The sequence below is a fragment of the Gopherus evgoodei genome, chromosome 9, assembly GCF_007399415.2.
Source record: "Gopherus evgoodei ecotype Sinaloan lineage chromosome 9, rGopEvg1_v1.p, whole genome shotgun sequence".
Classification (NCBI taxonomy): domain Eukaryota; kingdom Metazoa; phylum Chordata; order Testudines; family Testudinidae; genus Gopherus; species Gopherus evgoodei.
Genome location: NC_044330.1, coordinates 90,843,533 through 90,867,946, shown reverse-complemented (window position 1 = coordinate 90,867,946; position 24,414 = coordinate 90,843,533). Strand labels below are relative to the sequence as shown.

General features: G+C 39.6%; 1 protein-coding gene across 5 annotated transcripts in view; it reads right to left on the bottom strand.

The window, feature by feature from the left end:
• Nucleotides 1-1,006: 1,006 nt before the first annotated feature.
• ACSL4 (acyl-CoA synthetase long chain family member 4) overlaps nt 1,007-24,414 on the bottom strand; it is a 55,021-nt gene continuing 31,613 nt past the window's right edge. For 3 of the 5 annotated variants that reach the window (XM_030574322.1, XM_030574323.1, XM_030574324.1), the window contains exons 3-16: nt 20,647-20,886; nt 20,112-20,289; nt 18,461-18,570; nt 18,226-18,364; nt 16,330-16,480; nt 14,642-14,765; nt 13,424-13,495; nt 12,119-12,258; nt 11,393-11,565; nt 11,104-11,178; nt 10,139-10,327; nt 9,463-9,577; nt 7,048-7,205; nt 1,007-4,610 (exon numbers count right to left, since the gene is read on the bottom strand). In XM_030574322.1, coding sequence (XP_030430182.1) covers nt 4,453-4,610; nt 7,048-7,205; nt 9,463-9,577; nt 10,139-10,327; nt 11,104-11,178; nt 11,393-11,565; nt 12,119-12,258; nt 13,424-13,495; nt 14,642-14,765; nt 16,330-16,480; nt 18,226-18,364; nt 18,461-18,570; nt 20,112-20,289; nt 20,647-20,874 — 2,010 coding nt within the window. In that variant the 5' untranslated portion in view covers nt 20,875-20,886 and the 3' untranslated portion in view covers nt 1,007-4,452. Of the gene's footprint in view, nt 4,611-7,047; nt 7,206-9,462; nt 9,578-10,138; nt 10,328-11,103; nt 11,179-11,392; nt 11,566-12,118; nt 12,259-13,423; nt 13,496-14,641; nt 14,766-16,329; nt 16,481-18,225; nt 18,365-18,460; nt 18,571-20,111; nt 20,290-20,646; nt 21,181-24,414 lie in introns of all 5 variants that reach the window. The other 2 variants (XM_030574321.1, XM_030574325.1) reach the window with 2 other exon arrangements.

Here is a 24,414-nt window from a genome sequence, read left to right as displayed (position 1 = left end):
ATAGAATGAGCTGTATGTTCTTGCAAAACTAGCCAGATGGCTCATTTTTGTCATCAGCAATTTTTAAGCTGCTGTTTCTTTAGTATTTGTGTTCTCTTCTTCCTTTATCAAAACTGCCAGCATTACTGCACTACTGCCTTCACTTTCTAGCATGCTAACCAGCCCCTTCCTTTTTAAAGGCATTTTTATGCCAGTCTACCTCCCCAGCAGTTTTTGCTCAATTGTGCCAGTGTTTAATTCTCTGCAGGAACAGACATTTAACCCATTCAGAGCTAGCAGGCATTTCAAGTCAAATTTTGCCTTCTCGCAAGCTACAAGCAACTTTCATTGATTGAAGTGGGCATTGCCAATGCGTGTTGTTTGTAATACACTTCAAACCAGAACTAGCACCTTTGTTTATTGCATTAACACATTGTAAAATGGGGGGGAAAATATGTCTAACAGTACCTGCACCAGCAAGTTTAACCTGATGCTCACTAGTATTGTGGAAAAGATGCTCCTTGGGATCCAGAAACGTGCTTTGCTATATAGAATGGTCCCTACTAGGCAGCACTGGAGAAGATTATTTACTCTCCTTCCTTCTCATTACAACTGGCTAGAAGGGCTGTGTTAGGGAATTTAAAGGCCAATATACTGTTCCCTACTTAGAAGGATGGGGATCCTCAGGACCAGTCTAGCTTGAAGACAACCCTACTAGGGGAGAATTCAGAGGTACCAAGAAAATGAAGCTAAAGATTAAATGAGTATCTAGCTCCTATCAGACAGGAACATCTCACAAAGTTTCTCTTTAAGTAATTTAGTACTTCTGTGGCATATTGTATCTGTCATGTGCTGTATACTGTCCACCGCGTGGCTTTTCAGAAAGACTGGAATCTATGTATGGGCTGTAGTCACATTCAGAATGACAGCATGTGCAAGTACACAAGCAGGTATATAGAATGGCTTCATCTCCTCTCTGTATATGCCATACTACTTTGTCAGCTTATTAAAACACTTTTTCCAGAAGCAGCTTAATAAGTTCCATGTTTATGTACAATGAACAGTAAGTCACAATTGAAGTTCTTGTTAAGGGGCAAGTACTGTATGCAACACCATCTTTGTTTCTATAACTGTCAAGATTTGTTGTAAATATTCAGTGTTTGAAGTCTTTTTCCTTAAATGTAAGAGATGTATACTGTCCAGTACAAAGTTATTTCCCACAATGGTTCCATACTTCCTACATACAGAGAGGAGTTACTTTCTTAAAACAACAAAGGTCGGTGCAGATTTGTTTTTATTCTGTAGGGCATCCCCAAACCACCTAAGTCATCTCTAAGAATTCTTACAATATGCACTGCAAATGCTTAATACCTGTGGAGTTTGTACTATTGTGCATAGCCCCTTTGAAAGTATTAAAAAGGTGTTTACAGGATAAAGCCCTTCCTTTGATATGAAAAGGATGCAAGTAAAAAGATGCAATTATCTGAAATTTAAAATACCTGTTCTGCCCATCATGAGCGCATGGGCCCACTTCTCTGTATTCTGTTTAGAGAAAAACTCTTTTACATATTGATTTTGTGTTGTGCAAAAATGCAGTCTCTTAAACACTTTGACAACAAGAACCAATTCAACTGTATTCCATCTTTGAAAGACTACTTTAACTTTCATACACATTGAAAATAATGATCCCTATCAATGAAAACATGGGTACAATAGAGGGAAACTACTGGAGGCCCAATAAATACATATGTGCTTAAAAAAGGCAATTAATAAGATCTGCCCTCAAATCTAAGTGCACATAACTAGTTATTTCTTACATTTGTTTAATTACAGTTTCTTTGTGGTGTTTAGATGGTCTAAAAGCTATTTTAGTTCTTTAACAATGAATAATTTTAATACAGAAAGAAAACTAACATGTCTCCAAGACTAATAATCTGAAAAGCCACTATTGACATGGGCAGTATTTCCTGTATTCATAAACAAGTGTATGTGTTTAAGGAAAAAAGAGAGGCCTTTTTCTGGTCCCATTTAATGATTGTTGAAAGTCCATGCACAACTAGCAGCAGCCAACTTTAAATTGATTTGCTCCTCATCCCTAAGGGGTTTTAGCAAAATCACTTGGCAGTGTTGTGGTTTGACTAGCGGAGTTATGCATATAAAAATAAATAAAAATTTATTTGAAAGTTTTAAAAGAAATTGGTCCCCAGAGGAAAGGACAGTCTAAGAGCTTATAGCTAACCAATCCATAACCATGATTTATTTTCACTTTGAAAGTTGGTTGAGCTGGGAAAAGGGGATTCACACATACACCTCAGAGAAGGAAAATCTTGCCCTGATTTTAAAAAACAAACAATCACTATATACTGAAGATGTTTCATATAAAACCCTTCACTCTTTACAATGACAATATCCGATAATTTTCCTTTACCATCATATACACAACATTTAAATATTATGAATAGACAAAATCTATTTTATAAATACTTTAGATCAAAGTAAGTTATAATATCACAGTTGAGAGCCACATCTGTACAAAATGTAAGCAACATATATAAAATGATTAAGAAAGAAATGCAAAGTAGAACAGTTGCAAGAGCTTCCACTTTTTACAGTATTTATGGTTCAGGGGGGAACATCTAAGAGAGATACATGAGCCCAGAGTGCTAACTGAGGATTCTGAAGAAACAGTACAGGATGTTGCACACTCAGTGGCAAAACCATTATTGTGTTATTTGCCTCCTTCCCACTTCAGCACTTCTACGGTTTCCAGTTTTTAAAACAAAAATTTTCAGAAACAGAGACACAAAGTTCTACCTCAAGTGTTTTCTCTTCTTTTAATAAGTTTAATGAACAAAAATCCCTAACCAGAGACCAAGCTCATCAACTGTAGGTAAAAAGAATATGGGAAATGCTTGGCTTCCCACTGTGGCTTGTTTTGATTGACATATTTAAAGGGAGAATAGTAATACTTTTAAATAAGTTAATACAAAATGTTTTAGGCCCTGATCCTGTAAATTCTTACATGTGTTTAGCTTTACTCATAACTTTACTCATGTGAGTAGTGCTACATATATAATTAAGCATTTGGAGGATCAGGGCCTAATATTTCAAAGCAATAACTGAATGTTGACTTAAAAGATTCATAGCTGTTTAAAGACAAAAATGATCTGAATATCAGTTCTGCCTTTACTTGTCTGTAAGACCTCAGTTCTATATGGTAGCTGATGACCTCACTAACAAGCAACAGTTCTTGCAGTGGGAGTCTTTTTTTTAAAATCCTTGTGTCAAAGTTGAAAATGCGGTTTTGAATTAAAAAAACAACAACATTGTGGCAAGTATAAAAATATTTCAGAACATTTAAAGTCTACTGGAGATAAGTTGTTCATAGAACACTCGTCTCTGACTAGTTTGATTTTAAAAAAGCCTTTCAGTTCACCCTTCCTGTTTCACTAAGTACATTATACTCCTTTTTAGGCACTGAAAATATTCATAATATAACTGGATGTGCAGAAGATTCAATCTACTGTCAGTAATGCATTTTCAGTGCCATGTAACTAATTCTGTGGCCTTGAATAAATTCTGTAGTACGAGTGTTAATAATCAATAGGCCCAAGTCTTGATCTTGTCAACCTGAGCTCGGTGCAGGACATAACTGGGGTAGGATGGTGAGAGGTGGTATTTTAAGCTACCCTTCTAGCTCACAGCTTCTGAATACAAAGGGGTCATAGCAGAATCTAGAAATGGGCTTAAATGCAGTGCAATAACCTCAGATTTCTCTTTCCCTCTTCCATGAACTCAAATTCTAAAAGGAGCTTTATGCATCTGTACTGGCCTTTTAGGGAACGGTGATGAACAGATCAGGTTCAAGTTAAAACTATTCATTGTCATTTAATCTAGGACAGGACCTGAGATAAGACATTACACCAATACTTTTGCGAAAGCTGCAATGCTTTGTATTTAACAATTTCCTACTTCATCTTCACTTTTTGCACAAGAAGTACAAATCTTAAATATGTTTATTTTTTCCCCTCATCAAGTACCTTTCTCTGATGTAGGAATTGTCAGATTTACATTTTAACTCATCTTCATATTTGTATAGGGAATTGGAGACGAACAGATGGGAAAGCAGTTGGAATATGGTATAGAAGCAACAGTGGAAATCAGGTTATCAAGTCACACTGCTTCACATGATCACATCTAACTCCAAAGTGGAAGCGAACAAATGAAACATTTAAAAAGTGTTTTCTGCTAGCAGCTAGAAAGTTTGGTTCCATAAGCAAGTGTTTTTTCCCCCCACAGGACCTGGCTTTACAGGTTAGGTAGGTCTTCACTGATTTCATGTACTGTCTGAACTACCTACCTGTGGTATCTACAGTACATAAGGGTGTCCAATATTCTGAGGCTTAAGTTCTGTCCTGTAGGGTATGAGAAGCAACTTTCTGCACAGCTTTCTAGTCAATATAGCTCAGAGGTTTATTTGCCTCCATACATTCGTTCGATATCATTGAGGTAATGGTTCTTTAATTCCTTCCTTTTCAATTTGAAAGCATCCGTTACTAGACCAGTCTCTGGGGTCCATGGTTCAGGACTTAACCTTACTTTGATTGGTATTTCAAATCTCTCTAATTTCACTGCAGGAGCAATAAAAACAAAAAACACATTTATGATTACATTCACAGATAAAACACTGATTTATACAACTTCATGAATAGGAATAAGACATTCAGCAGTCTGCTGTATTATATAGTGGAATAGCTTCATATCAATACAGTCATGGAAGCAACTCACTGAAGAAAGAAAATGCAAACTTATGGCTGTAATACTTATTTGCTATTACATCCCTGTATTCTAGTAACACATGCCATAGCATTTATCTTTTGTACAGCTCCAGTGGATTGGCACTGTAAATAAAAGTGCCAAACAAATGAGGATCACAGAATAAAACCTCAAAGCAGTATCAAAGTTGCACACTAAATGAAAAGTGCAAAACAAATGAGTCCCTACCTCAACAGAGACTGCATTATAGGCACAATTGGGTATAAAAAAAAAAAGTGGCTGTAGCATGCATTAGGAAGTTAGCTATGAGCAAGGATTACATGATCAGGCCCATTATTACTATTATTCACAGTAGCAATTGAAGGATGAAACTGATTGTATTCATATCCATAGGATATGATGATCCACCCAAGTTCTGTACAGTTTTGTAGAATATTTAAGTAAAACACAGTTGACAATTTTTAAAAGTATGTGTGCACACAAATCCAAATATAGTATAAGCTAGGGATGTGTGCATATACATGTGTGCACTCCTACGTTATGGACAACACTGCATGCACACTTTAGTAATAACATGCAGAGGGGGTCAGATTTTCAAAACGTATTTAGGGGACATAGTTGTTTCCAGTGTACAGTCCATGCATAACAATGCTAATTCATCTGTTGGTTTCCTGTGTCTTAAAAATATTCTTGCGGGGGAAGACAAATTGCCAAAAAAGTCTGTTCCAGCATAGACTAAATGGGGTAAGTTTTATTCTTAAAAGTGAAGTTGTTAAATCAGAAGAGTTCCAAATAAGCAAACATCCAAAGTGAGCAAGCATTTCCTTACTTTTGTTAGTGTCATTTAAAGTACCCATTGCCCTTAAAACAAAACAAAACAAAAAAAAAGTCAGTTCCCTCAAAATGAGAAATCCTTGCTTGCAGCCAACAGTAGCCAGATTATGAACCCTTGAAAATGAATTATCAATGGAAATGCTGAAAAAGTCATTTAACATTTTTGATTACATACTCTTTGGAGTAGGGATTGTCTTATTCTATGTTTATACAGGGCCTAGCATAATAGGGTTCCAATCTCAGGTAACCCTTAGGCACTATTCTAATTAACCATATAACAATAAATAACACTAACCAAGGATATTGACTTTGTTTTGCTGAAGTATTAACATTATAGAGTAAAATGAAAAATGAAATAAAAGCAACACCCCCAATTAGAAACTGAATTTCCAAAACCAGACTATCACAATACATCCAGTAGATGGCAGTAAATGTACAGTTATTAGAATCAGTGGCCACAAAGCTCCTGCTGTATCACCTAACTTTAAAGCTTTAACTTTAGACTGTAATTGCAATATAGTTTTGTTTTCATTTTATATGCCTTGTGTGATTGAACTACAAAACATTCTGCTAAAAACTAATTCCAAGATGATTTGTTTAATGTTCCCTTGGAAGGAAGGCCAAAGGAAAAATTTTGGCCTTAGTTCTATCTAAAACATTAGTGCTGTCAAGGATTTTTTTCTATAAGCCAAACAGACAAACAAGAACTAAAAAAAGTTATGTGGAAAACATTATGATTTAAATGCAACACAATAATATAGAGTTAAGTTTTTCACCAGTTCAATGGGAAACATGGAAATTTAACAAAACTCATTCAAAACAAAAACTTACACTGCCTACCACCCTCTTAGAATTGTATTGTAAATGTTATTTAACCTATTGTCCTGATTAAAACAGGCTGATTCTCATCTTGTAGGAATAAGTGATGGAAGAGTGTTTAATGTGTATTCTGTTAGTACGGTTATTGCCAAAATAAGTTAAATTGAGACAAAACCCAATACCATCTTTAGTGTTTCCTGTTTGGCCATAAAGTCTCAATTAATTTTCCTTGTTCCCTGAAAGCCTTGAAAATTCACCCTACTTTTCTTTGGCCTCATAGGCTATGTTAGAGAGTAGCCAGACCAGTTTTTGGCCATTCATCCAGCACTACAACAAGGATTAGCAGAACGTTCTAAAACCAACTGTATCATGCATGTAACACTTACTGGACTGGATTCCTATTGTCCTGCTTTAGGAACAAGAAAATTGCCCGAAAGCGTGCTCCTCTATTCACATTCAGAGAATTTTGAATAGAGTCAAATATTACCACTACATCCAGAGGTAACATGTTCAACAGATTTCCCAGCAAGTTAGAAAACATGGGTCAGAGGACTATATCTACAGATGTTTTGCTGCCCCTTTTCAGCTTCATATGAAATTGGCTTAGTACAGTATACTAAACAATTCAGTTATACTCACTCTTATCTGCCACCTCTTTAATCTCTTTCAATATCTCAGCTTCCATGATAGGATTGTTACAGATTTCGACCCACGTTCCCTTGACACCTGTCTGTTCAGCTAATACAGTCAGCTTCTTCTGATTAGGAACCACAAAACTGATGACATAAGATTGATCACTAAAACAGGATGAGAGGACAAGAAAAAAAAAGACAAGAAAGAAGAATTTCAAATTGTCAACAGTTACTTGAGTCTAAGTAAATATTCCCCAGTGCTTTGATATATAGCTAATTTCTTCCTCTCTTCCCCCCTCCACACTATTCAACCTTTATCATGACGTTTTTTTAAATAAGTGACTGGATTCAATCAGTCTCAAATTTAGATCTAGAGAGAAGTTATAGAATGGTTCAGAGTCTTTACTAACTCCAGTATCCAACAAGTGAGTGCAAGTAAAGTCTCACCATCTACTCCTAAGGGAAAGTGGGGGACTTTTCCAAAGCCCACGGAAAATGCTTTGGATCAGGCTCTAAGTGTCAAGATAAATACAGCTGTAGCATTTTGACTGAAGGCCAAAACCATCTATAAACAATAGATTATACTTATGTTTAGTAAGAAGGCTGGTGTTTTCAGTTTCCCTGCTCCTGCACTGGGGACAGGAACATGGATGGTGCGTCGCATAGGCTGGGGGAGGCTGTGCCTCCCTGAACAGCCAGCCATGGTCTCACCCCCTGCAATGAGTGCTCTCTGCATGCAACTCCAGTCATCCAGCTCCAGCCCCCCGATTCGGGAGGCTAAGGCTGTGCGCCACCCACCTTCCCACACTCCAGAGCTGGGGAGGCTGCAGCCGCTCGCCCTCCCAGGCTGGGGCCACACTCCGGGGCTGGGGCTGCGCGCTGCCCACCTTCCCGGCACTCTTTTGGGACTGGGCCCATGGCCGCGGTGGAGGGAGGCTAGCCTCCCCCAGCTGGTGGTTCATGTGCCACCCCTGGGCAGTAATGAGGGGAGTTATGGTGGGAAACACGCACATCAAGGGAGCTTTAAGCTGCTCCTGCACTTCCCTTATTCTGGGGCAGCTTGGCCTCAGCACTATTCTAATTTACACTTTGCTTCCCTTTGTTCTCTAAGGGCCTGTGTATGCAGAAGACAGCTGTAGCATAGTGCATACTGATCACACCCCTCCCTCCTACTGCCTACAAGGCTTGCTGGGAACAGGGCCAGGATAGAACTCTTATGCCAGATCTGCACTAATCTGGGGACCCTCTGCTCGGGGGGAGCGGGAGAAGAGGAACAGGAGGAGGGGCAGCCTCGGGGGTATTTCCACCCCCTTTACTCTTAGGGCTTGTCTACATCAGAAAGTTGCAGCGCTGGTGAGGGAGTTACAGCGCTGCAACTTTGAAGGTGTACACATCTGCAGGGCATCACCAGCGCTGCAACTCCCTGTTTGCAGCGCTGGCCGTACTCCCGTTTTGTCTCGGGTGTAGAGGATCCAGCGCTGGTAATCCAATGTAAACACTTACCAGCGCTTTTCTTGACCTCCGTGGAAGGAGGAAGCCTCTGGTAATCAAGCTGGTCTCCTTCCCTGCGGTTTGCTGGGTGGCTCCGGGAACGCGAGAGCAAACCGCGGCGAAGCTGGTCTCCTTCCCCGATTTGCTCTCTCGTTCCCGGAACCCCGAGCAAGCAGGTCTCCTTCCCTGCGGTTTGCTGGGTGGCTCCGGGAACGCGAGAGCAAACCGCGGCGAAGCAGGTCTCCTTTCCCGGTTTGCTCTCGCGTTCCCGGAGCCCCGAGCAAGCAGGTCTCCTTCCCTGCGGTTTGCAGGGTGGCTCCGGGAACGCGAGAGCAAACCGCGGCGAAGCGGGTCTCCTTTCCCGGTTTGCTCTCTAGTTCCCGGAGCCCCGAGCAAGCAGGTCTCCTTCCCTGCGGTTTGCAGGGTGGCTCCGGGAACGCGAGAGCAAACCGCGGCGAAGCGGGTCTCCTTTCCCGGTTTGCTCTCTAGTTCCCGGAGCCCCGAGCAAGCAGGTCTCCTTCCCTGCGGTTTGCTGGGTGGCTCCGGGAACGCGAGAGCAAACCGCGGCGAAGCTGGTCTCCTTTCCCGGTTTGCTCTCGCGTTCCCGGAACCCCCCTTGAAGCCGCCCAACAGCACTGCAGTGTGGCCACATCTAACACCACTTGCAGCGCTGGTTGCTGTAAGTGTGGCCACTCTGCAGCGCTGGCCTTATACAGCTGTACTAATACAGCTGTAACAACCAGCGCTGCAAAATTTTAGATGTAGACATGGCCTTAGTGCTATAAGAGGGCCTTAGTGCTCTGGAGAATTAGGCCTACAATCTGCATTTCAGACAAAGGATTTTTGAATACCATATGTAAATCAAGCATTAAATACAAGAATGCCCCTGAATGAGTTTGAGGTGAAGAGAGAATATTAACGTAACTCTTACCTTTTGGCATAAGCACAGATATTGTCAATAAGAGGACAGTTCTTTAGTGCTGCCTCTACTTTACCCAGCGATACATATTCTCCTGCTTGCAACTTCACCAAATCTTTTTTTCGATCTAGGAACAGTTAGAAAGGCATGCTGCTTTAAAGGAATTTAGATTCCTCCACTTGTATATACCTCAGTTAAAATAATTTAAAGTATTACATTTTCAATGCTTACTTAATTTTAATGGAATGCCATGCAAAAGACCTTTAAAAAAATACAAGAAGAAATGCCAAACAAATCACCCAAAAGCTGTTAGCATTTAATTTATGGAAATGTCCATTTTAAGAGATACCCTTAAGGAGTAATTTTCAGACTTGCAACTAACATTAAAAGTCACTGAGAATCTAAATTTTAGCCATTAAACTAATACATAAAAATGAAGTGGGAATTTTCAAAGTGAAGGCTGAGTAGAGACAGTAAATGAGATTACAGACAACAGCATCAGTTTCAGGGCTTCGCACAATCACTAAATCTTGAGAATTTGTCTTAACACCATGATTAAGCAAATTACTGAAGTGTGTAGCTTTAAGCATGGAGTAATCCTACTGGCTTCAATGAGACTATTCATGTGTGTGAGGTTATGGTCTTGCTTAACTGGCATTTAAATTGGCAAAAAGTATAAGCCCCCAACCTATGATCTGCAGACACCCATCAGGATGAAATTCTCCAATATCTCCAGTACAAAACCATCTCTGGCCATTTTCATCCACGGAGAAATCCTCTGTCTTTTCTTCATTTTTAAAGTATCCCACAGAGACATTAGGTCCACCTATTATAATCTCTCCTCTCGGATTAGGCTTGTCTCTACAAGTGTAGCCCCCTGAAAGTCAGATAAGTACAACTGTATCATTCTGACTTGAAAACAATAGACATTCCTCTCTCAGGCAAATACTGAAGAATCCACACACAAAATAAAACAGAATATATTAAAAAAAAAAGATTATCCATTTATCAAGAGATCACAAAATACTAATACTCAATTACATCAACATCGACAGTTGATTACGTGGACAGCAGGAAAACAGGCTAGGTAACGGTAAAACTAGTTACTTGGAGATCAAAATATTATACTCTTAGGCCACGTCCAGACTACCCGCCGTATCGGCGGGTTAAAATCGATTGCTCGGGGATTGATATATCATGTCTAATCTAGACGCGATATATCGATCCCCGAGCGCGCTTATATCGATTCCGGAACTCCATCAACCCCAACTGAGTTCCGGAATCGACACGGAGAGCCGCGAACATCGATCCCGCGTGGTGTGGACGGGTGAGTAATCCGATCTTAGATATTTGACGTCAGCTACGTTATTCACGTAGCTGAAGTTGCGTATCTAAGATAGATTTCCCCCCCTAGTGTGGACCAGCCCTTACACATTATGCAATAGTGATCATGTATTTGCATGAATCTGAAAGGCTTGGTAGCTCTGCATTTTGTCATCACTATCTATGTTTGCTGTGTATCTTCAGGTTTGAACTCCAACTAATCATTTTGACAAGAATGGTTCATATTCATGTTTTACCTGTAGCTTGAAACTTGCAGCCAGATTCACTGAAAGTAGTAAGTAGAATGTGCTGAAAACAAAAAGTTCTCACCTTCTTGCCAGTCTCTCAGTTTGATCTCACAGCAAATAAGAGGAGCCCCAACTCTGCCAGTGCTATAGTCAGAAACTGGGGGAAGTTAGAAAGGAACAGTAGTGACCAAAGTTTTTCTTTTTAATCTGACAATACTGAAATGTAAACAGAGCTGGACTAGGAAGGTAGCTAGTAACTCAAGTTATTCTCTGGAAGTTAAGAGCTACAAATGTTTTCAACTGTACTTTAAAATTAAAGAATTCACACATCTACATTAAACATGCAGATTTCCAAGAGTATGTTAACATACCTTCAGTAATTGTTCCAGCTCCACAGGTTTCTGTTAATCCATAACCCTGGCCAACAGGACAGCAGAAACAGATGTTCATGAACCTTTGTGTCTGAGGCGAAAGGGGTGCTCCTCCAGAAAGCATCATACGCACATTTCCGCCTAGCAATGCTTTTACCTTTTTAAACAGCAGTCTTGAGGTAAAAGAAACCATGTATAAATATCACTTGTTCTGCTCCTTTGCAGGAAAGGCTAGAAACTCTAATATCCCTCCTTACCTATTCAGCTGACACATCTAACAAGTCATAAGATTCACAGATTTTAAAGGCCCAAAGGGACCATCATGATACTGTAGTTTGTCAAGTATTACCCAAGCCATAGAATTTTACGCAGTAACCCCTGCATCTAGCCCAATATCTTGTGGCTGGAATAGAGCATTTCTTTTAAAAAAAGACATCCAATCTTGTTTTAAAAAAATCCAAGAGATGGAAAATTTACCACATCCTAGGTAAAGTGTTTCAATGATTAATGGCCCTTACTGTTCGACTATCATCTTATTTTCAGTCTGAACTTCTCTGAATTAGATTGTCAGTGGATCTTGTTATGCCTTTGCTGTTAGCCTGGGGTCCTCTAGTACCAGATTACTTACACAAGGAGAACTGCTTATAGACTGTGATAAAAAGTCACCCCTTAATCTCTGATAAATTTTATACACTGGAAGATATTTGAACCTTTAACTGTACTTACATATTACATAGAGGTGCATCATAGCCCCTTTTGATCTGTTCCAGTTTATAGTCATAGCCTATCTTGAACAGAGTTCTCTGAATATAGTTCATCTCTTGGACTTTACTCATGACATTCTTATAAATTCGGTCCATTATTTCCTACAGCGAAGATTGAAAAGGAGACAAAATTACTACTCTGATTGAAAACATGCATGAAACCTAACTAAAAAACAAAACCAGAAAAGTACTGTTCATTTTAAATGGATGATTTCACTTTAGCTATGCAGTCTCTGCCAAATGGTTGTTTAATTTAACATTTTCCCTTAATATGTCATCTATTTAATGAATTTATACTCTTATTCCAGCTAGGGACTATTCAAGGTGGTAGAATAATGTGTGAAAATGGGTAACGGAAGTGGAGGACAAGGTCACATTTTTTCCTTTCCTCATCCATCCCACCTCATAAACCTCTTAAGTTATGAAGCTGATTGCCTAGGAAAAAGAAAAAGCCTCACATAGTACAACATTTTAGTATGGCAGTCTGGCCTGGAATTGCTATAATCAATCCTGGGCAAGTAATCAAATTACCTCTGAGACCATTTAGAAGTGTTCCAATAGTTAACAGTACCACTGACTCACTTCTACAAGCTGCATCTTAAACCTTAGACTTATTAAAACACTCTTCACATCAATGTTGTTAGCCACCTAGTGATCTTGCTGGAGCCAATATATGGAAAAATAAGAATGTCCTTTCTAATCATGTTTAAGTCTGCATGTCTGTCATGGAGGTCACAGATTCTCCTCTGTGACTTTTACAGGGGCTGGTGCAGCTGGCTCAGGGACTGCCCGAACAGCAGCAGCAGTTTGGGTGGGTGGGTGGAAGAGGCTCAGGGCTGGGTCAGGGGTTGGGTTGCAGGATGGCACTTATCTCGGGCGGGGGGAGAAGCGGAGCTCCCCTGGAAGCGGCTGGCATGTCCCTGCAGCTCTTCGGTTGAGGGGACAGAGGCTCTGCACACTGCCTGTGCTTGCGGGCACTACCCCCGCAGCCCCTATTGGCTGCAGTTCCCCTCCAGCCTGCCACCCCTCCAACCCCTCTCCAGCACCAGTGGGGTCCCAGTATGCGCCCTGCCCCTGCCCCCCTCCCCTCCAGAAGCACCCGCAGCCTCCCAGCCCAAGTTTTAGTTAGGGTTATGCAGTACAAGTCATGGACACATCATGGGCTGTGAATTTTTGTTTACTGCCAGTGACCTGTCCATGACTATTACTAAATGTACCTGTGACTAAAACGTAGGCTTAATCATGTCCTCTACCTTTGCATACTTACAGGCACAGCCGCTACAAGTGTGGGCTTCAGTACAGTACAGTCCCCTTTGCTTCCCTTCTTAATTTTACTTGACTGAAATAAAGAAACGTGAAGATGTTAAAACTGAGAAACTGGTGACTGGTTGGGGGAGAAGAAAGAAAGAAACAGGAGATAAGGTAATGTACAGTTTCTGAAGTTCTCCCATCCTCCCTCCCCAGATTATTATTTTCTCAGTGGAGTGGAGCAGAAAGGTTGTATTGTCAGTCTCATCTCATGCCAAATATGTCTGCTGAAATCAAAGCTTGCTAGAACAAGCCACGTGATGTGTATCGTTTTTGCTTTCTTTATCTTTCTAGCATTTTCTTTTGTATGGTCTGACTTCAAGGGGGTGATTTTCAATTGGAACCAAGTTTTCATGATCCCTACAAATTCATCCTTGTGATTTGTTGTTTTCTTGGTGCCTCAGTGTTTCCAAACTGTGCTTCTGCTGGCTAGTTCACATAAACTTGTATTCATTTTCTCTTCTACTTTATTACATTCTTCAGCATGTTTATGGTGTTCTCAGTTATTTACATTTGGAGGCTTCAGATAGGTATTACAGCCTTTCATTGATCATTTTTCCATTTCCAGCCAAGTGCCTCTGCCCCTTCAGTCAGCTAATGGAGGATTTTCTGTTACGGGTTTCACCTTGTTGAAAACTATTAGGCAAGCAACAGAGAACCATAAGCTGACTGAAGGGGCAAACTAGGGATTTACAAAATCAATGACTGGCCAGGCAGGGCAGGCTCAGCAGAGCTTTTAGACAAACCTATGATTTAAAAAAAAAAAAAAAAAAAAAAGATTTAATCATTAAACTAAAAATATTTAACACTCATAGCCAGCTATAGCAAAAATCAAGTGCAGTTGTGACAATGGGTAATGCTGTAACTACTGAGGCAGAAAGAAAATGTTACATGCAATCATTTGGTTTTCTTTTAATTTATGGGTAATTCTGACTTTAGTTAAAGATGATGAAAGCTCAACATTTAGATAGAAATGCATGTTATGTGATCTATTGTACAGTTTCACCAGGAGCTTAATTTTGTTTGTGGTTACATTTTCAGAAGGTACTACTGCTTTTGACATGAACTGCATTGTGTATCATATTTTTGCAATAGGACAAGTGACTGACCAAGGGGGGCGGGGGGAGTACAACCACCAAGATTTTGCTTAACCATCGTGCTGAAAGTTTCCCCTCACCTGGTCTGATAGAGTGAGTGGAGAGGAGTATCCAATCCTGCAGCCATAGGTAAGGCAGGACATTTCTGCTGTCAATTCTAATACATGGGCCAAAGGCAAGTAGCCAACGTAAGTGTCCTTGGGTCTAGCAAAGCAAGGATTGTATAATCAACTTGAGGATCCAAGAGTGGGCTGAAAATACTTCATCTAGTGCAATAAAGTATTGTATATTCAAGAACAGAAAGACAGAATTACTAATTTTCCAAAGAAGTCTACATCGTAACATATCCCAACTGGAGTCTATTCTCCTGTATGCGGTAACCACACTGGGAATTCTCTATGCTTAACATTTGAAAGTCCCATTGCAGTTGACTGGGAATTTTGTTACTAACTTCAGTAAGGGCAGGATTTCACCCACTGATTCTAGCAGAGGGAGTCTTCTTGCAGTGAAACAAAGGAGGTTCTTAGTGCTCCAGCTGCCTTTTCCTTTCCAAGTGGGAGGTTTCTTACCCCAGTTACGGAGTTAAAGCTGAAACTAGCTTCTGTTTGAAGCCTGATAACCAAAGCCCCTCCACCTTCAAATCCCTCCTCTCCTCCCCCTCCCCCCAAAAAAATCACAGCAGCAACTCATTTTTAAAGATTTTAGTAGACTGTGGATCAGTCACTACAGCCTAAAGCTCATTTATTCCGTGACCTTGAGTTGAGAGCTATCCAATGGTCAGAAAGAGAACTTTCAGCACAGAACCACATAAATATCCCACAATGAAGGGGTTTCTTGTATGTGGGTCATCACAGAACCACATAAATATCCCACAATGAAGGGGTTTCTTGTATGTGGGTCATTTCAAAGGTGTCATTCCCCTCTAACTTCCTGAGAAGGGGGTGCAGGGATACTCATCCTTCAACGCACTGAAGAACCCTCAAAGTTTGCCATTACTTGGTTACTGAATAGCCAAAACTTAATATTTGTCTGTTCATTTTATTGCCTATTTTATCTCAATAAAAATTATTTAAAAAATGAAAGACCAAATTAGCTGCCAAATGAAAGTGGTCTTTTAAATCAGTTTTAAGTGAGCAAGGTATTTAAGCAGATTGTGTATAGCACATGTAGGATCTATATGGGCCTGGTCTCATCAGACCCCTGGAATAGGGCAGGCCTTTGACAGATTCCTTGAAGTTATCTGATCTGCTCAAAAAATTCTGCTTAGAAACCACCAGCCTCTGTATTCCACTTTCTCAGGAATGCTGATAAGGACAGGGCACCAATAATAATCTGCAGACAGATACCCTGTGCAAAAAGATATGGTCAGACTCTCCCCACAGTGATCAGTTATGATGGATATCTTGGAAGTACATCTCAAGAGAAGACGTAATTAAAGAAGTCATACTGTCTTATATCTTTTATAATCTCATTTAGTTGTAGAAAAATCATAAGACTAAAGAGCTATAGAGACACTTATGGTTGTGTCCAAGAGCATGATAAAATCAAAGTGATTACAGAAATATCACTTCATATATGAAGTATGTAATATTAGTGGATAAAGAACAGGATTTGCTGAAGTTCATATTTTTAAAAGAAACAAACAAACAGTTACCAGGAATCTCAAAATTATACAAGTGATAGGTTTTCTGGAATCCAGGGACATTTATTCCAGTTAAACAAAACAAAAGTATTTTATACATACACAGGGCAATTGAGCATTTCTTACCCTAGTCCAGGTATTCTCTCACATTGGCCAGTCATTCCAGCTATCAAGTTCTTATGCATCATCATCACTCCTTTAGGTCTCCCAGTAGACCCACTAGTATACATTACTAAAGCCAGGTCTGTGGGAACAGGTTTGCTTGGAGAGATGTCTACTATAAAAGGTACAAAGTGGGGTGTGGGGGGGGGGAAATCATTCACATGGACGTTAGCAGGAAATGATTGCTTCTTGGACAAACTAAGAGATGAAATCAAAGCTCCAGAAAAAGAGTAAATTAAGTTAACTGATCTTCATAAGAGACTGACAAACAAAGTTAATGATGTTCTAGTGGTAAGCAGACCAGGAAAAAAGTGGCAGATCACTCAGGGACAACAAGCACCTGCAAATTCAATCAGGGCAACAGGTTAAGTTGGAGATAGATTTGGCTAGAAGTGTAATGTCATTGCAGAGTTTCACTGGACAAACCTAATGAAGTTCTAGTCAAACCCTTTAAAATAATGTCTGAGAGAAGTGCAGAAGCAGCTCATACTTTGGAGTGATGAGGGACAAACTCATATCAAGTTTTCTACTAGTAAAGCTCTAAAGCCAGGGCTGTAAAGGCTAAAACACCTGGTTTGTGGGGTTGAGGTTTTTTTTTATTATTATTATTTTGAAGTCAAGATGCCTTGAAAAATCTCACTTGGTGGAAAAGTGAGTTTTACAGACCCAGAATCCAGTCTATATTGAGCTAATAAACTTATGAAAATAAACTAAAAACTTGTTTTAACTCAGTTTGCTGCCTTGACATTTATTCTCTTTTGTCCTGGTTATGGTGAAAACCCATAACCCTCAGGCTGATTACTTTCCAGCAGAATGGGGAACAAAGGTGGGAGTGGGAGGACATTTAAGGGCAGGGCTGGCTCCAGGTACCAGCTCAGCAAGCAGGTGCTTGGGGCGGCCAAGGGGAAGGGGCGGCACGTTGGGCTCTTCGGCGGCAAGTCCCTCGGTCGGAATTGCTGCCAAAGAAGAAAGTGGCATGGTGGAGCTGCTGCTGATCATTTTTTTTTTTTTTTTTTTTTTGGCCTCTTGGGGCGGCAAAAACCCTGGAGCTGACCCTGTTTAGGGGAGCTCTTCAAAAAAACAAAAACACCACACAACCCCTACCTCTAGCCCTTTGAGCTGGCAACAAGTTCAAGAAATCAGTAGCTTACCACAGAGTAAGCAGCTCTACTGAACATGTACTTTCTTGCATAAGCCTCCAGTTCCTGCCAACCAACTCCTTTAACTGTTCACATCCTCTCCTTTCCAGTAGCACAGAGGGGCTGGGTGGCAGGAAGCAAATCCTCATAATCGCTCACTTCTTCCTTATGGAAGCTGGTTTCTCACTCCAGCCAGCCAACTGTAGTTCTCAGTGACCAGAGGAGGGAGGAGTCCAGTGCTTATCACCCTGGCCTTAGGGGTCTTCTAGCTACAAAATTGATCAGTAAAGACTTTTCTAAAACAAATGCTTGTCCCTGTCATCAGGAAAGAGAAGAAAAAAAAAGTGATGGGAGTTTTTAAAAATGTTCATTAAAACAAAAACAGCCAAGCCTGACCTTAATTCTATATGACCTTCCCTTATTTTAGAAAGTGAGCTTAGTCTAGCCATGCCTGTCACATTCTAAAATTAAACTGAATAAAGGAATATCTGAAACAAAATCCATTTTGGACAATGTAACATTAAGATAAAAGACTCAAAAATATTTTACTTTTAGTTTTCCACTTATTTAAAAATATTGAGCTGGACTGGTAATTTTTCTACAGTAAATGGCAGTTCCTTTTTAGGTAAAATGGACATACTTTACCACCACTACATATCCCTCCAAATCAAGTTCAATCACTTACTGGACTGCTTGGGTAATCCTGATTTGATTCACTTACAATTTTCTGGTTTGGCTCCTAATTCTTCTACTGTCTGCATACTATGAATCTCTAGTCCTTCAGGGTATTCAGATTTATTGATAGTCTTCTTATCCACATAAATGATATGTTTGAGACAGGGGATTTCTGACAATGCAGTCTGTTGAACAAAGAGGACATTTAGTACTTACAGTACTGTATATTATAAGATTATGGTGAAATACAGTTGACCAAAAAAAAGTTGTTCCCATCTTACCTTAAGTTTACTCTCTAGAAGTTCTACACTGGTGATTAGATATGATGCTCCAGATTCATTCAGACCATAGGTTACTGCCTCTTCACCAAGGGTGGCATATAAAGTAACAACTGTTTTATAAATAAAAATAAGTTTAAGAGCAGAATAATACAAACCAGAAGCTTTTGAATGTATATAATTTAGTCAGCACTGGGGGTGCTGCGGTGGGGGGAGAGAGACAGGGGAAGGAGTACTTTTCAATCTGCAATCCTTTTCCACTGAAGAATAAAAGCAGCTTTTAGTTTTTTCATAATGGAATTTTATGAAGCAAGGAGTTTATGGTAATGATAATAGTTGTATGGAAAGAGGAAAGTGTAATTTCAGTCATAAGATTGCACGAGAAGCAACTGAAAACAAATCTGTGTTCTTTCTAGTTTCACACAGAGGGAGGAAAAGACTTTGGGAGAGCTGAATCCTGAGGATCTCTATTTTTCTGCTTCTGTAAACCATTCTTAAAGCTTCATACCAGAGAAGAGCTAGACTGGGTTTCACATTTCCTAATTAATTCTCCAAGAGAACAGTGTTCAGTGTAAGGATCACCTCCAATAAAGCATTAAAATAGAGAAGTAATACTCAAAAATCTTATGAAGTAGTTAGGATTACTACACATACATCTATGTGACAAAACCACAAAAAGCAAGAAAATGAAAAAAAAAAAGTCAGACACTTAATACTACATATCCACCACCACATACACATATCTTACTATTACCACAGCTACTGTATTCCACAGACCACACACTACAGTCTTAATTATGTTTCCCTATGGGTGCCAGCATTCCATCATCCCCTTTAATAGCCCTCCAGCAAACCTTTCTTGCCAAATCACCCTTTCCCCATGCAACCAACTATTGCATGAAACATTCACAACAAGTAGTGTTAGCGGAGGAGAGGTTCAATGAATGTAGAAAAATGAAGGGGGGGGGCAGAATTCAAATTGTGGTGCACGGTCTGTGTTAGATAGAAGCACTAACAGTAAAGTGTGTGCGTGTCCCCGCCCATGCCCTAACTGCTTCATAATGAAGTTTTTGGTGTATTAAATATACTCAGGACTGGGCCATTTTTTTCCAAGAGTCCTGTGTCTTGTACATTGATTAAAATAAGGTGGAGGGTTTAAAAGCATCACAAGAATCCTCAGAAGCTGGTTTGCATATTTCAGCTACCATAACATTTCTCTGTTCCACCCAACATCCAGTCTCTACCCTAACATGTGGCAGAAGCAATTAATGAAACAGCATTACTGCATGTTTCACTTATGAGCAAAATTAGTTAGCCACACAGATTTAACAAACAAGTCAAAAGGGCCACATTCATTGCTCTTTCCTGCCCTCCAAAAAGTGAAAGTCCGTTCTGAATTCTAAAAATACTTCTATAATAAGCAGAACAAGTTAGTCTGGCTACAGCTGCTTGCTAATTTTGGGGATCGCTGCTATGCATAGCATATAGTTTATTAGAAAGCTGAACACAAATTAGGTCTTTTCACTTTCTTCCAGAATTTTTGTAAACAAATGCTATCCCAGAAATATGCAGATGTACTAGACATAAAGAACTGAACTGACTGAAGAGAGAGTTCTAGAAATATAGTTAATGCAAATGCAACTTTAACACTCACGAGGAAAGTTGTATTTGAAGCAGGTTTGTGCTGCAATCATCCACTCCGCTCTGGTCTCACAGAATATGGCAATGGTACTTTCTGGCTTTAGTCCTTGTGCAGCTAGTCCTCTTCCTAAATGATCCACTCTCTGGTTAACTTCTTCATAGTTTAACCATCTATAGTTTCCTAGGATTAACTGGTAAAAAAAACAAACAAACAAACAAACAAACAGTACAGTTTTGTGATAATGACATTAAACTGTTAGTGTACGTTTGCACCTATTCTGTGAGCTGATGTGGAAAATGTACTAGCAAATACAATGTTTTTCAAAAAGTTACTCATCTCAATTTTTTTCCTGAAGAAAAATACTAACAGCATGTATTATAGCATCCTTTTTTGAGCTACAGTTAAATATCCAGTTTTACACCAAATGTAAACTGTAAAGAATGTAAAGGTGGCCTGCAATAGATACTTTATCGTTAAGACACAAAGCTTTTGATATTACAGACTTCAAGAATTCAAAAAAAAAACAAACAAAAACTTTAAAGATTACCTTTTTAAATACTTTTCCATTAGGCTGCATTTCATTCTCTTCACTCAGTATTTCTCTGGTCCCAAGGCAGTCCTTCTTCCCAAACTTTGCTACAGCATGGTCAAACAACTTGTCCAACGTGTCTGCTCCGGGAATGTCTATGGTTGCTAGTGACTCAAGATGAGTAACAGAACGGTACGGACTTCCGGGCTTGTCCGAGATGGGTTTAGCTTTTAATCGTTTTGCCATAGCCTTTTTCTTCTTAGCATTGGTAAGAAAATACCATGGAATAAATACAAGGGCACTGTACACAGATATTAAGAAGTACACAGGAAGCAAGAAAATGACATGTATGTCTAGTTTTAGTTTCATAGTGGATAGTTTAAAAAAGTTCTGTCCTTTGGATTCAGAGACTCTTGGTTCTCTGATGAAGGTAAGAGCAGAAGCAGTAACAAGTGGCAGTACAGTCAAGGAAACAACTGTAAGTGAAGCTTAGATAGCTCAGTTTTAGAGTAACAGCTAAAACATTAGTAACCTTTGGAAGTCAACAGACACCTGTGGGTGAAGATCACAGCCAAGCAGACAGCAGGAAAGAAAACAAAGAAAGTTTAACAAAATTAGTGACACCAAGAATCAGTCCATTAGTTTCAGTCCTTCATGATTTCACCCCAACATGCAGCAAGACCAAGGAGGCTGAAGTAACTGGTTTGAGAGGCACATGAGCAATTGGTTTTGAAGACTGAGAGGAATCTTTTCCTTATTTGTTTTTTACCTCCACAAATATTTACTCTTGTAAGGTCCCCCTTCCATCCCGTTTGTCTCTGTTTAAATAATTCTGGTCTTTTAAAGTGCACTGTGTCCTTTATATATCAAAATATTGTGTTTCTAAGCTAGTTGAGCAATCCTAAAGTTGCAATCCTGAAGTTGCATAACTATGGTCAAAGGCCAGTAGCTTTTTTCTTAAATATTTGTGCTAGGAAGATATGGTAGTACTGATTTTTTTTTAATGACTTTCAGAAATAAAGTTATATCAACTCAGTGTTCAGAATACAGCATATTTACTGAGACTGCTCAAAATAAATAAAAACCCACACACTGTAGACCTAATACATACACAAGATTCATATAGCTCCTCTTCTGACATCACCTGGGTAACTGCTTTTACTTTAAAGCAGGCTTGAGCAGCTCTATTTGAATGTGCACAACTGCTGTGCACAGCTTACACGGACATGATTTGTGAGGCAATTACTCTAATACACAAATTTAAGGATTTCTAGAAGAAAAAGTCCAAATCATCTTTTATCATAAAACCAGAATCAAATCCTGAAGTATTTGACTGATTCCACAGAAATCTCTCCTGAGCAGTGACTGTAAAAATTAGGCCTGTGAGAGGACTAATGGGTAGATATTTAAAACCCCCCACAATTTAAATCACAACTTTAGTTTGGGCCAACTCAGTGGCCTAACACCAGTATTCTGCATTGACATGTGCGAGATATGGGTTAGCTACAGTATTTAACCCTTGCTTCCTGGTCAGATGAAGGACGCAAGTGCTGTGGAGGCAATGCACACAGCCCCAGGGAAGCAAAGGAAAGGAAGCACCTACCAAAACGGCTCCTCTAACACATTAGGAAGCAGTGCTGACTGCTTTAGGGCAAGGCCTATCCTCTCCCCTCCTGGAAGATGGAGGTCTGATTAACAGAGACTTGAGGATGGGGGAATTCTCTCAGGGCACCATCAAGAATGGAGAATGTATAGACACACCAAGGAATTTAGTTATATATTCACCACCTCAGGTGAGGTGAGGGAGAGTGACTAGAATTTCAATTTTTAAGTGACAACTGCCAATAACAGCACAACAAGCACCAACAATATCCATTATTAATATGGCAATTACATTTTCTTTAGCACACAGCAACACATAGTATCCTTTATGTATAAGCATAGTCTGATTGAATGAAATGTCAGAGATGTGTAGGTACATGCCATGCTATCAGGTAGGAGATAATTAGTGCTTTCATTCTACAGAATAATTTTAAGAATTGCATATTTGGCAAATAAATTGAGTGAGTCACAGGTACTAAACTGAATTCTGATACAATACAGATTTTCCCTCCCCTGGAGTGAAGTACATGTTTTCTCACCAAGATTTAAGTACAGTGACGTCTTTCTTATCCACTGAAATCAGTTGCTTTAACTAAGCGCTCATCCTAACTCACCTCAAAATATCATTCATTCAAGTACAGTTATGTTTCACTTTTCTTAGATGGCCACCTTAATGAAGTACCCAATAAGCTAGTCACTGTGATTGCTTAAGACAGGTTTCACTAGACTGATACTGTGGCTATGGCTACACTGGCGCTTTACAGTGCTGCAAGATACAGCGCTGTAAAGCGTCAGTGTAAACAGTGCCGCAGCACTGGGAGTGCGGCCCCATGAAGATGTGGAGTATGTGCAGTGCTGGCGCTGCAACCACACTCACACTTCAAGCGCTCCCGTGGCAGCACTTTGAAGTTTTGAGCGTAGCCATACCCTGTAAAAAGTGCCCCAGAGTAGCTGCTCAGCAAACAGAGCATAACAGAATAATTCTCACTGTATTACCAGCAGCTATTTGAATTGCCATTTGTGTGTATTAAACCCAAGTTACTATAGAGTAGCTCCATTAGATTAAAATAGGTCTTACATAAATAAGTCTTTTGAAGAAAGCCCTAAACATCTGTTTTGCACTCCAAACTTCAGTCTCTTCAAATGAATGGCAGATATTTATTACACTATTTGTCTTAAATGACGTGTTGATAATTTCATTCCAGTTACTTCAGTTGGGATGTGTTTTGAATTAGCTTAGGTTGTACATAAAAAGCAGAAATGCTAGGACTAAAGCTAAAGCTCCAGTGCATGGCAGTTAACACCACACAATGTGATGAAAATACTGAGAATTCCCTTCTCAGTGTTGGTTTCAAGAGACAAAAACATGCAACATAGCGTAGTGAGTGAACGAGAGAATAGATTACAGTAGGCTAATGCAAACTTAAAGGCACAATGTCATTGCCTTACTCAACAAGCAGTCCCACTGAAACCAGCATGACTACTTGTTGAGTAAGTACTACTCAGCCTGAGTAAAGGTGGAAGAACTGGGACCTGAGAATTTACAAATCGACAGGAGCAAGGGTCAGTCTATTCAGTCCCTTGACACATATTTGAGATTGAATGGATTGACATCTAACATACATTCTTTCCCCATTTTCACATGCAAACACTGCTTTTTTCAGCAAGACCTGTCCCTTAATATGACAGAAGATCCGGAGACAAACTAGCAAACGTAGAAGATAAATAAATATATCTAAGTATTGGTACCAAGATAAGTAAAATTCTAAACTGGAATAAAGATTGTAGAAAAAGCATAGGCTGCCCAATTATTAATTTTAATGTGAGTGTTTAAACAGCTTGTACAGTGCCTTCAACACAATGAAAGGAGTGATTTAAGTTACACTGTAAAGGTATTTTCATTGTGTAAGTATACTGAAGAATTACAGGGGATACCAACGAGTTCTAAATCTATTAGGTACTTTATTAAGGATCCTCACATTTACTATTACTCATACTTATCTGAAGCATATGGCCCAAAACAAACAATTTTAAGATCATTTCTGTATTAACTACCAGTAATTTAAAATGAACACATACTCTACCTGCATTAGGATTTTGTCTGGCACCCACAGATGTAATATCAAAGTACTAGTTACCCTTCTACAGTGGGCTTCTGTAGTTGGATTTGTATTCCAAAAGGAA